Source organism: Vigna unguiculata, chromosome 1 (genome assembly GCF_004118075.2).
Source record: "Vigna unguiculata cultivar IT97K-499-35 chromosome 1, ASM411807v1, whole genome shotgun sequence".
Classification (NCBI taxonomy): Eukaryota; Viridiplantae; Streptophyta; class Magnoliopsida; order Fabales; family Fabaceae; genus Vigna; species Vigna unguiculata.
Window position 1 is genome coordinate 41,416,703 of NC_040279.1, and position 12,328 is coordinate 41,429,030.

General features: G+C 31.4%; 2 protein-coding genes across 3 annotated transcripts; both read right to left on the reverse strand.

Annotated features, from left to right (window-relative positions):
• Nucleotides 1-44: 44 nt before the first annotated feature.
• LOC114180516 (OTU domain-containing protein At3g57810-like) lies at nucleotides 45-1,886 on the reverse strand. Of its 2 annotated transcripts, none has more exons than XM_028066833.1 (5): nucleotides 1,719-1,886; nucleotides 1,247-1,368; nucleotides 1,037-1,077; nucleotides 424-522; nucleotides 45-351 (listed from the first exon to the last, which is right to left on the reverse strand). In XM_028066833.1, exons 1-5 carry the CDS (start codon nucleotides 1,741-1,743, stop codon nucleotides 186-188), a joined length of 453 nt encoding a protein of 150 aa, XP_027922634.1. In that variant the 5' UTR covers nucleotides 1,744-1,886; the 3' UTR covers nucleotides 45-185. The 2 variants fall into 2 exon arrangements, with proteins under 2 accessions (XP_027922634.1, XP_027922631.1); XM_028066830.1 differs by having other exon boundaries at nucleotides 1,698-1,886.
• Nucleotides 1,887-3,511: 1,625 nt separating this feature from the next.
• Nucleotides 3,512-8,515, reverse strand: LOC114183089 (U-box domain-containing protein 45-like). Its single transcript, XM_028069946.1, has 6 exons — nucleotides 8,214-8,515; nucleotides 7,300-7,393; nucleotides 6,846-7,031; nucleotides 6,561-6,668; nucleotides 4,992-6,151; nucleotides 3,512-4,481 (listed from the first exon to the last, which is right to left on the reverse strand). Exons 2-6 carry the CDS (start codon nucleotides 7,357-7,359, stop codon nucleotides 3,689-3,691), a joined length of 2,307 nt encoding a protein of 768 aa, XP_027925747.1. The 5' UTR covers nucleotides 7,360-7,393; nucleotides 8,214-8,515; the 3' UTR covers nucleotides 3,512-3,688.
• Between the last annotated feature and the right edge of the window lie 3,813 nt (nucleotides 8,516-12,328).

Sequence of the window (12,328 nt, forward strand, 5' to 3'; positions counted from 1 at the left end):
AAATTATGTGAGACAACATTATCATCATGTCACTCCATATCATATAAATTGACTAATAACTCTATCATTCATAGTATTCATTGTATGATGTAGAATTTCAATTAGTTTCCACAAAAGACATTCATATATAATAATATGTGCACATTCTCAACAGTTAGAGCAAGCATGAAGAATATCAAAGCTAGCTAAGACTGCACATAAGTAGAGGAACACTTCAATAATGCATCGTAGTGGCCATAACCATGATAAATAACTCCAATAGGGTTCTCCTTCCCATATTCCTCACCGTATTCAGCTATAACTTTAAGGTTACTCGAATTCTTATCCTGCATCACCACTGTTATTGGCATCCTACAACCACAACCATTATTAGAAAATTATCATAATTTGGAACTCATGCCACTTAGAAGAAATACACTTAACTGTAAAACATGTGAGGACATGAGAAGTTCAGGTTCTCCTCCCCATATGTGAGGTTTTCTCATCTGTACCGTATAGGTCTCAAAGTCACCTTCTAGAAACCTGTTTTACAAGTTAAAAACACAAAAATGCCTGCATGAAACTTCAAAATTATATACCGCTACAAGTGAAAATAAATTTATATTTTAAGGTTTTAGGTTAAGAATGATGTAAATATTTTATATAGATTAGATTGAAATCACATTTAAGTAATTTCTTCCTTTTGACTTTGTGATAAAGACGTGCATATAAGAGATTAATACTAATTTCAACTCAAAACTTAAGACGATGAGTTTAATGGTGGTAGTATTATGTTGTTTTTATCACAAAATCAACATGAAAAGATTACATAAATGTGATCTGAACCGAACTTAACCCACATATAGTATTAACTTCAATTCCAACCTAAATCTTACAACAATGGATTAATGGATATTTTTTTTATACCGTGATCAACTTTTTCATTTTTTTTCGAAACAAGACTTAAACTCATATTTGAATTCTCAAAACTTAAAACTTATATGAAGCATATGAAATTAGAAGATTCAGATGATTTATCATTTTTTACATTACTTACCACTCTGTGTCTGCCCTCCTCTTGATGAATTCATCAACAACCTACAGAAAAATAAGATTTGATGTTTTCCCAAATTGGGGTCAGAATAGATCAACGTGAAACAATCAATTTTGACGGAGGATATACATGATCACATAATTTTGAGCTGAAAACTAGTCACAAATCACAATCTATTTGCAATTTTCAGTTAGATGGGGGAGAAAACAGTACTTTGGCTCTAAGTTCATCTGCAAGTTCTTTTTGTCTACTAAGACTTGGAGATGGTTCACCTGATCTGAGGCATGCACCATACACCACAGCCCTAAACAAACATCTACCATCTCCTGGAATGCCTGCAATAATGAATATAATAAGAAAAAAAAAAATGCTGCAAGAAGTTCATCATAACAAATTTTCTATTGTAATCTTGCAGCATGCAGTGATGTATATGCATACTTTTCAAGTTCAGAGAGGTTACTCCTTTCGATTTAAAATTTGAGTGCCATGAATTACCACCTTGCAGTTACTGTGTACTAAAAAAACTACAAGTAACAAACCAACACCATAATCATTACCTTTTATTGAATGATACTTTTGTAAAAAAACTGATCAAGTATTACCGTTCAGAAGCAATTCAAGCAGAATAATAAAGTAGCAACAAAATGAAACTAGCAAAACATACGAATTATTGGGAGGTTGTTACCGAGCGATTTTTCTGTCTGTGGCATCACTTGGCAAACTAATGCCAAACCAGGTACTGCATAAATTAAGAAAAAGAATAACAGTATATTGCTGTTGTCTTTTTGAGTTTTTTGGAGTGTGGATTATCAGGCATTTCCTCCAAACTTTACTACTCCTTTTCATCTATTCTTTTGCTTGATTTGTGGCATAAATTTCAGCACCACACTGCAGAATCTGGTTCTTTTTTTCTTCTTTTTTTCCCTTTTAACTTTTTCTTTATACCCAATTCATTCTGCCAATAATCAAACGTTTCAGAAATCAATGGAACAGATTTTTTTTTTTTTTTAAAAATCCTGCATTTTGTTTTCTTTTTTGGCTGAGATCTCTTTGTGGCCGTGAAGTATTGACATTAGTGTTATTCATTGTACCGTGTGTTTAGCTTCACAATAGAATCGTCCAAATGTTGAGTTAAAGAATAGATTCTCCCTCTGTATTTGATTTTGAATTGAGACACTTTAGATAGAAAATATATATATATATATATGGAATTTTATAATTGACTTGTTTTTAGAATTAAAACTTCTAAACACTATTTACTTAATTAAAAATCAATGTTGATATTGCTCCCACAGACACACACATTGAACACTAAATCTGTTTTAGTCTAGTAATTGTAAGATCTATGTTTATTAAGGATTAATCTAATGATTTCAGGGTCGATTTCTAAAGTAGTGTTCGTTCAATAAAAATCAAATCCTACCAACGCATTAATTGTTGTTTGTAAGGTTTTTTTCTATACAAATCATTTTCCTGAGAAAAAGAAAAAGAAAATGACACGTTGGTTGTTTGAGTTGTTGCTTATTAGATAAATGCATTTTGAGTTAACATTTGAGTGTCACTGTGATGCCCGTCACGTGAAACTTCTTCAGAATCGAGTAATGATTTCAAAATTGGTGGGTGGCTCACACTAATTGCCAAATAATACAAACTCTGCAGCAAGAGATATTGAAGATGTCGCTTTGGTATTACACGTTTTGATGGAACTATCAACCAAACTGGTTGGACCCCCCAATAATTTGTGGACAAAGCTCTGCAACAGTGTGAATATTGGAATCCTATTATTCTCTATTGATAAGGAATCGGTTCTTTGGCCAACACCTTTGTTTCTTGTCTTGTGTGAAGTTCTTGTATTTTGTTCTTTATTTTGATAATTTAATAATTTAGTAATTTGTAACTTTAGGTGAAGTATAAAATGTTTCACTGAGTAATATGCCATAAAAGAATTTTCTTTTTCCGGTGAATATCAGTAGCTGATGTTTTTTATCGTGTTTTTAACTGTATAGAATTTTAGTGTAGTAATGAAAAATTTACCTTAACTTCGTCGCTAATTACCTATGCAGAAAACTGTCAGTTATTATAACTGTACATGCTTTTGCGAACAAGTCCCCACTCCATCGTCACTAATCATATTAAGGTAGTTATGCGTTTTTCTAAAAACATATATAAAACCCAATTCCCCGCCATAAATGTTTTTGTTTCTTTTAGGATTTCTGTCAACATTATGTCTTAACAGACAAAAAGAAACAAATCATTTTAGTAGTTAGAAAAAACCAAATCAAAAAGATACCTTGCAGCTGGCACACTACCAGGCGAGTAACATAACATGCAACAGCATCTATCATAAGATACTAGTTAGTTTCTTTGCACTGGTTTGTTTCTTCGACGTTAAGACATAATTCAAATTTACCTCAACTTTTAAAAGGGAAATCTAACTCACGAAGCTGGTTGAAATGCAAAAACTCTCTTTCCCCGCAAGAAGAAAAAAATGAGATCGATATTAAAAGATGGATGAGACAAAAACTCCCATAAATAACACATGCCTGTACATCTCATCTTTGGGAACCAAAAAGTAAGCAGCACCCGTGGAAACGGGTGAGAGGGTGAAAAGCAGGGCCCTAAAAGTTAAGAATCGAACAGAAATTTACATGAGACTTAACACTGGGAAACAGAATAGCTCTTGCTTTTCCAGAGAAATCTAAAAGCTTTCCCTACCACCTTTTTTCTGGATATTGATTTACATAGCGGTTTCGTTTCAGGAGGAGGCATAGAGAAATCACTACTTTCAGGTTCACATTGATTTGTGTTAACAGGTGAATGGTCCCGTTGTCGCTGCTCTCGGAAGACTGTCAAAAGTTTCTGAGCCTTTTCTCTTCCTCTTGATGTTCCATTTACCGATAATGCCACCAACGCAGGGATAACGCCTTCTTGCAGGACCATCTCACAGCATTCCTCACTCCTGTTACACAAAATTAGAAGACAAGAGGTAGCTTGCTCCTGCTCCGAGAGCTTACCGGTATCCAGCGTGGAAGCCAAGGCACTTATGAGTGCAGGAGCCAAAATCATTTGCTCTCTTCCTGGTGGAGAAACAGCCAAATTTATCAAAACAGCTAGGCATTTTTCTGTCAAAGCGCAATCACCCTGGTTTGCAAGAAGGGATTGTAGGGTTTCAATGATGCCAGATGAAAGGAGATGTGGAATGTTGGAGGACAATGTAGAAAGGTTATAGAGTGCATGGAGGGAATCTATCTTGCACTGGACTTCTGTCCTGGCGTGAAGAATCTGGATAAGGAACTGGACAGCCTGACTCGTACCAATCACGTCCTTGGCTTCTTCAAGGCAAGAAAGATTCAGATACAGGGCGGCTACACAACCATGGGAACTAGTTTTTGATATCATTTCTTCCAACAGCGACAAGATTCCTGCTGATATCATAATTTCCTTATTTCTGTCGAAAAAAGAAAAAGTGGGCAACCTTGTGTTATTAATGATTAAAAAAATAAGAGTAGACATTGAGCCAATTACATTAATTCTATTATTTCTCAGCAAACTTCATTGCGACATGCTGACTAAAGGGATTATCAATTTTCATCATACACTTGTGCACTATGCACGTCTTCTGTGTTTTTCTACTATGATAACATTTACAAACCAGAAAAAGGGATTTTTAATTTTCGAAAATAAGTTTAAAAGGTTTTTCTGGACCAATGCCACTGTATTTTACTGATATACAGGAGGTCAATCGAAAATGGCAGCAGCTGATATATGGGTTAAAGGCTATTTGAGGGCGAGAGGAGGAGCAAAAGTTCATTTTTTTGTGATACTGAAGATTTTTTAACCAAAAGAAAACAAAGCAATTATGGTATGGAATAAATGCAAGGTGTCAATTTTGAGATAACATAACTTTTAAGTTTGTAATTGCATTAAAAGCAGTTATACTTTACCATTCAATACACACCTGTTGTTATTCACAGCCAGGTTGAACAGAGCCATGGCTCCATTTTCAAGAGCCGTCGCATTCCTTTCGTGCATGGCTGATTGCAGAAACTGCATAAGTGCATCAACAAATCCATTAGCCCCCATAAAAATCCTGGCTTCCTCATCATCCCGCAGCAACAGCCTCAACTGTTCAACTATTTTGCACTTCCCCTTCCAATCGTCCCCTTCTGACAAGACTTTAAGAAAACTAAGATACCGTTCATGATCTTCCTCTTGTGCAGAAAAGTTCTCAGCTGCATTCCCCCTCATTTCCTCTGAGATACCACTCTCTTCTACAGGAACAACTTTGACACCCTTCAACTTGCAAGAGCCAACACTGTTTGCAGATCTTGAATTTGTGGATTCAGTATCTGATAACGCCAATCTCCAGTAGTTAAAATCAACAGATTCAGGAGGGCCTTCAGGAATAGGAACTCCATTATGTTCACACCAACTAGCCACAAGACCCTTCACACAGTAATTAGGAGTCAAAGAAAGATGTGAAAGTTTCTGTTGCGTCTTTGGGCAGGTCGTGTGCCCATCCCTGAACCATTTCTCGATGCAAACCCTTTCATATGTTTGCCCAGAAGCAATTATAACAGGGTCAATCATAAGTTGCAGAGATATTGGGCATCGTAACTCTTCAGGCAAAACGAGCATCTGCCCTGATTCCCTATTACTTGACTTAAAGTTAAAGGAACTAAGTTTTGAAAGCTGTCTGTCAAAGACATGACAATGACCACCAGTAATGCCATCCTCAAGAGATCTCTGAACAGTGGGAGAACAAGGCTGAGAACCCTGAGAATCATATTCATCAGAGAACTCACTTCTAAATAATTTGGAATATTTCCTCATAAGGTGTAAAAGGTAAGCAATAATTGATTCTTTCCGCTTGTCATCCTCAGCTCGAGCTCTTTCAATGAGTTTTTTAAGAGATCTTCTTTCTGCAAGTGCGGCTCTTGAAGAAGTGATTCCAATAGTAGTAGCAGCTAGATGAAAGCATTCCAGTTCACTACTGTCATTAGAGTCACTAAGCTTTCTTCCCTTTTGAAGCAATGCAATTAAATCATCCCCGACTTGCTTCTCTGATGGATCAAGTGCAAATACCGTATTTGCAAGTTCATTCACAATTTCATCAATCTGAACAAATGCCATTTAAAAAAAAAAAAAATCAAACTATGAAGATGACTTAAAAAGTGTACCATTTTGCATGTGCATGTGTTTAGATAAAAGTGTCAGAATGCTAAGAAAGCTGAATTCACAGTATTGCAAAATAACATGGCTTTTGAATATTGTGTGAATAATACGTGAAAGCTCGTAAATTAGGTTTCCCCTTGCTCAGATAATCAGAAAGCAATTAGCAGGGAAGAATAAAGGTGTTTACTTAATAGAGCCGGAATACAGGATCATGAACCCAGAATGGGGGTTACAAACATAAATATATATATATATATATATATATATATATATATATATATATATAGAGAGAGAGAGAGAGAGAGAGAGAGAGAGAGAGAGAACCATATGCCATATTGTTGAAACTTCTCACCTGACAACCAATAGATTGAGGAACAATATCTTCTACCCCTTTAAGACTATCCTCAAGAGCACATTTAGCCTTTTCAAATTTTAGAAGAACAGAATCCGCGGTTATAGCCTGCATCATAAGTGAAGTTATTTATAAGATACTCCGCAAAATGTCTTACACATCAAATAACCTTCTCAACCAACATAAAATAACATGTAGGAAGAGCTAAGGTAAATTACATCTGCTTCACCCGCCAGGAGACAAAAATCAGAGAATAAAAGTGGAGTTGTACAATAATAATCTTACCAAGTAAAGTTTACTACATTCTGAGCAGTGCTGAAGAACATTCTTTGCCTTTTCTAAGGCTACATGCAATGAGCATAATGCCTGAATTCCAGATTTGCTCCTAGGCCTAGATGCTTCTAAAGAAGGAAATAATAACAATATCTTGCAGAGTATTGCAGAAAGAGAATTGCACATTTCTCCATGTAACTGCACAAGGAAAAAAATATATATTTGTTAGGTGATAGGTTACATCTCACTAAAGTCACACATTAAAACAAAATTATTCAAATGAGCTTCAAATAGTGTCTGTATCCAAAAAGAAATTGACTAATACAAAGCAATTTGTCTCCTTAGTTATACCATAGTATAAACACCTAAAACAACCTAAGTACTTGTTTTACAAGGTATTAATTTAAAAAAAAATAGCATAAGAATCCAAAACAACTTTTCAATAATCAAAGATATATCATCATACCTTGGCATCGCTTGCTGCAAAAAGATTTTCTTCAACCTCGGCAAGATCCATTATCCACATTCACTGTATAAACTTAGGTGCTAACTAACCTCAACTGTATAAATTAAGCAGGATCAAGAGGGTGAAAGAAATAAAGTTAGTAGAGTAGGATAAAAATTAATCCTAAACCAGTTTAGAATAAAAAAAAAAAAATCAGCCAAACTGCAGCAACCAACTAACTGAACATTCTACTACCAAAGTAGGTAGCAACTTCTTCAATCTTTTTATTTATACGCAAAAACCATAAAGTTTCACGCTATCTTCCTCACAAACAAATTTTAAAAAATGGTTGTTACGACTACGCATTCAATTTATGCAATGAACACGCGCCAAAGTAACCGAAAAGGATAAAGTCAAATCAGTGAGGAATTAGATTTGGTAAACCCGCTCTTAAATTTAAAATAAACAAATAACTGTCACTTTCTGTTTTCAGCATTTTCTCTGCATCCAAATAGACCACAAGACTGGTAAGATATACTAAACAGGAGAAAAGAATTTGTCGACATGACATCACCAAAAACAACACACCAACAGCTAAAATTCCACAATACACTGAATTAACACAAAATTGGAAAACACAACCACATCAATTGAACATTATTCCATCGACAGGAGAAGAGAAACGTCGATTGAAAACAAATTCAGGACGTTCAAATTTAAAATATAGATTTGTGTTTTCATAATTCCCGCAAAAACCGCGAACACACAATCACGAACTGAGATCTTCACTCGAATTGACAACACCGAGGCACCAGATCAGCTTCGGCGATAGAAATCGAAAAACATGTTAATCGTTTATATTTAATCTTCCGAAAGAGAGAGAGATTCAGAATCAGAGAGAATTAGTTAGGGTTTAGGAGAAGAGAAAGACGCACCAGAAGAAGAGGAGAGAATAGAGAGAACAAAATGAAGCATGTGAAGGCGAATAAAAACGCAGGTTCTTAGATTAGTAGAAATCGAGGATCTGTGAGCTAAGTTGGTTTTGGAGAGAGACAGGTATTGAGGTTGAAACCAAACAACAAATAGTTGGGAGGAAGAGGACAGAGGGGACAAAGGGAAAGAGGAAATGCAAACGCAGAAGAATGTGAGAGAATAGATCACACGTTACATTTCGCGATTTCCTTTCCCTTTGAACCTTAACAAACTCTGCCAAATTTTTTCATCAAAATGAAAAGTTTATATGCTTGTAGTTTTCATACTTTCGTCAATCACTACTATTTTCAACCCGAAATATGAGATATAGTTTATTTACGTTTATTAATAAATTAATTAGTTTAACTAATAATTCATTTCTAGTTATAATTTTTTTCTAAAAATAATATTAAAATTATCGGAACTAACTGTATTTTTTTTCGCTTCATCACTTTCCATTTAAATAATGATTAATATATGTGTTCGTCTAATAGTTTTATTTTCAGAATAAAAGACAATCTAAACATATATTTATTTTTCTTAAAATATTTTTAAAGATAAAATTGTGACAAAATTTAAAATTTTAAAAAATAATATTTCTGAGATAATATTTTAAGATGTCACTTAAGAAACTCAAGATCGAACGGAAATGGACATAGCTATATAATTTTTAAGAAAGATAAAGAAAAACACACACAATCACATATAAAATTGTAATACATGTTTTTCTCAAAAAATTTCATGTTATTTTTGTCTAATATTTAATAGATTTGAAATAAAATTTAAAAAAAAAAACATCTATAATCCTAAAAGTAAGACCAAAATAATGAGTACTTTAAAATATGGAGATTAAAAACATAAAAAATGAAATAGAATGATTAAAATTGTGAAATAAGAGCTAAAAGAAAATAAAAATTAAATATATTTTTTTCTTTTAACTTATTAGAATTAGTATTTTTCTAAAATATTAAATAATTTAACTCTCAATTTTGTAAACACGTGGATCTAATATTTTTAATTAAATTTTATTGAATATATTTGACATTTGAACGTCAAACAAATTTAAAAAATTTGATTTAAATAATTAAATTTATACATTTTTAAAGATAAGAGATTAAGCAAATTTAAAATTAAAAAAAATTAATTTTTATTTTTATTAAAAATTAAGAAACAAAAATCATATTTAAAAAAAAACAACTAAGATAATAATTTAATTTATTCAATATTTACGAACCAGCATAACTAAATTTTTTAATTAAATATAATTAAGATAAACATAAGTTGGGGACAAAATTTGGCTTTTTAGGAATGAAAATAATGTTGTTTCTCTCTCCCGCTTCACCGGCCGACACTTGCCGACCTCCATGTTTGTCGCGTAGTGAACCTGTCATTTGTCGTGATAGTTGCTCGGTAACAAAATTGTCCCTTTCGTTGCTTTTTTCTTTTCAAAAATAACCAAAATCTTCAGGATCTATCCGACAACTACTTTTTTTAAGACGTTGAGTACACAAATAATGGATCAAAAAAATATCTCCTTATGTTTATTCTTGTAATATCGTTTAACTGTTTGTAATGTCAATACTACGTTCCTAATTCGCCCTTGTTTTGCACTCCAACGTGATAAGGCGGTGAGCAAAATTTGTCTCCACCGTCGCATGGAAACTTGTGAATTCAATTAAAAAATAAGCATTTTCATGTGCTTCTTCTATTAAATTTCACTCAAGTTTTTTGGTATTTAATTAAGCCATTTTTTTCTTTTAACTGTTGTTGGATTAGTTTATCAAGTACTTTGTGGTGAGGAAATGTTCTTCAATATCTAAGAAAGTCTAATCTCTAACCATCACGATCGCTGATGTAATGTCTTAAAATAGCTTAATTTATAATCTATCTATCTATAATAATAAAAAGGGATTTCTCTTTTTTATTCACATTTCATAATATCCATTTTATCCTTAATAATTTTAAAAATTAATTGTTTTATAAATAATTTATTTTTAATTATTTTTCTATAAATCTCTTTTGTCTTAAATTATCATTTAAATTTTCTTTTTACATATCTTATTTTTTTATAATTTTATATTTAGCAACTATATTAAAAATTATATATTTGTTGTTGATCTTAACTTTTTATAAAATTAAAAAATGCAAATACACAGGCGCTATTTTTTATTTTCCAATTTTATCCTTAATTATTATTTTAAAAATTAATTATTTTATAATTAGTTTATCTTTAATATTTTTTATTTTTTCATTTTGACCGTTATTCTAAAAACCTTTTTTAACAGTTATTTTATTTAACAACTATTTTAAAATTTATTATATATATTTTAAAAATAAATATTATTGATCTTATAAAAATTAAAACATGCAGATACACAGGCGCGACAACGCCTGTGTGTTCGCTAGTGTATTTAATATATACTACGGACAAAATAAATAAGTTTAACTAGTCGGATGGTATCTATTTTGTTCAGATATATCACTTTGGTACTCACTTTTAAAAATGCGTCAATTAAGTCCTAATTTTTAAAAAAATGCATAAAATTGATCTTTTCGGGAAAAAAAATTATTGATGTTGTTAACAATATTGATATTTAGAATAATTTACAAATTTAAGTATTGATATTTATATTAAAATTTAGTGGTAAAAGTCATTAATAAAGTTAACAGAGTTAATAATTTTGTTCTGAAAGGGACCTAATTGAAATATTTTTTCAAAAGTTGGGACTCGATTGACATCTTTTTAAAAACGGGTATCGAACTGATACATCTGAACAAAAGTGGATATCATTCGACTAATTAAACCAAATATATAAAATCGAATGTTTTTGCTTTTTCTCTTCGTCTTTATTTATTAATAGTTATTCTTTTATTTGTTATCATATATTTCACTTTATTTTTAATATATATAATTTTAATTTAAACATTAGCTTAATAACATTACAATATTAAAACATTAACTTAATAACATTACAATATTATTATTACTAATATAATATCACGCATATTTAAAAAATCATACACACAAGTACGATAGCGCCTATGTAATATCATTAACAATAATTATGTTTTTATACATGATAATCTATTATTTAAAATATCAAAAAATATATACTATTAAAATAATGTCTTTAAAAATAACAGTACATTATCGGATAATGTAATATTTTTTTTCAATCGAATATATATTTTTATATTTTTGGGTTATATGTTTTCTTCATCATTTTCATTTTTCACTTGTTCTGTTTTTTATTTTTTATTTTTTTGTCCTTGTTATAGTCCCAGATGTCTTAGGTTCAAAATTTTATTAATTTACCAAACTAACCAATAATACTCACATCTTCTGTAAATTTTCTATTTACTGTTTCACAAATTAAGGTTTAATCTTCAATACCGTCGCACGTTTCAAACTCATCTGCGAGGATATTAAAGAAACTCCATTTTCGTGTGGTAAAAAAAAATAAAGAAAATAAACAAAGATAAAACAAACAAAATAAATAAAATAAAGATCGTTTGATCGAACAGAAAATAAATGGAGAAGAACAATAATTTTTACCCCAATATTTTTTTTATTATATTAAACAGTATAAAAAAATCGTCATTTGTTTGATTTTATAATTTTACGCCCTCATTCGTTTTTTTTTTCTCTCTTTCTTATGTCTGAAACAGTGAAGTGGATCTTTTTAATGGCAGCAAATTTCCCACGTAGGAGCATGAAAGAGCAAAGTGAGCAGAAATTAGTGTCTATATATTCCAAATGTGGGCACAGACCATACCACATTGCAGTGATTTTAACCACAAATATCACACGAATCCGTACGGATGGTGCGTTTGTCTTTACATTCATGAACTTTGAGAGGTAAAACTTTCAAATCATCATTTCTCCTACCCAATAATCGACTCATCACATACCTATAATTTGAACATAAATAATTACTAGGTTCAATGGTTATAGGAAATTTAAATTTAATTTAATATTACAAAATTACCTTATATTATAATGATATTTTCCCTTGTTTATATACTATAATTTAACTATTTTAATTAATATAAAGAATTATTTTTCACACAGAAAAAT

What these genes read in the sequence shown, in the direction of transcription:
- LOC114180516 (XM_028066830.1), bottom strand. Translation starts at nt 1,743, where the DNA reads ATGCCACAGACAGAAAAATCGCTCGGTAACAACCTCCCAATAATTC. An exon ending in TAACAACCTCCCAATAATTC is followed by an intron (nt 1,369 to 1,697) that starts GTATGTTTTGCT and finishes TCATTATTGCAG; the next exon opens with GCATTCCAGGAGATGGTAGA. An exon ending in ATGTCCTCACATGTTTTACA is followed by an intron (nt 352 to 423) that starts GTTAAGTGTATT and finishes TTGTGGTTGTAG; the next exon opens with GATGCCAATAACAGTGGTGA.
- LOC114183089 (XM_028069946.1), bottom strand. Translation starts at nt 7,359, where the DNA reads ATGTGGATAATGGATCTTGCCGAGGTTGAAGAAAATCTTTTTGCAGCA. An exon ending in TTGCAGCAAGCGATGCCAAG is followed by an intron (nt 7,032 to 7,299) that starts GTATGATGATAT and finishes TTCCTTGTGCAG; the next exon opens with TTACATGGAGAAATGTGCAA. An exon ending in CTCAATCTATTGGTTGTCAG is followed by an intron (nt 6,152 to 6,560) that starts GTGAGAAGTTTC and finishes GCATTTGTTCAG; the next exon opens with ATTGATGAAATTGTGAATGA.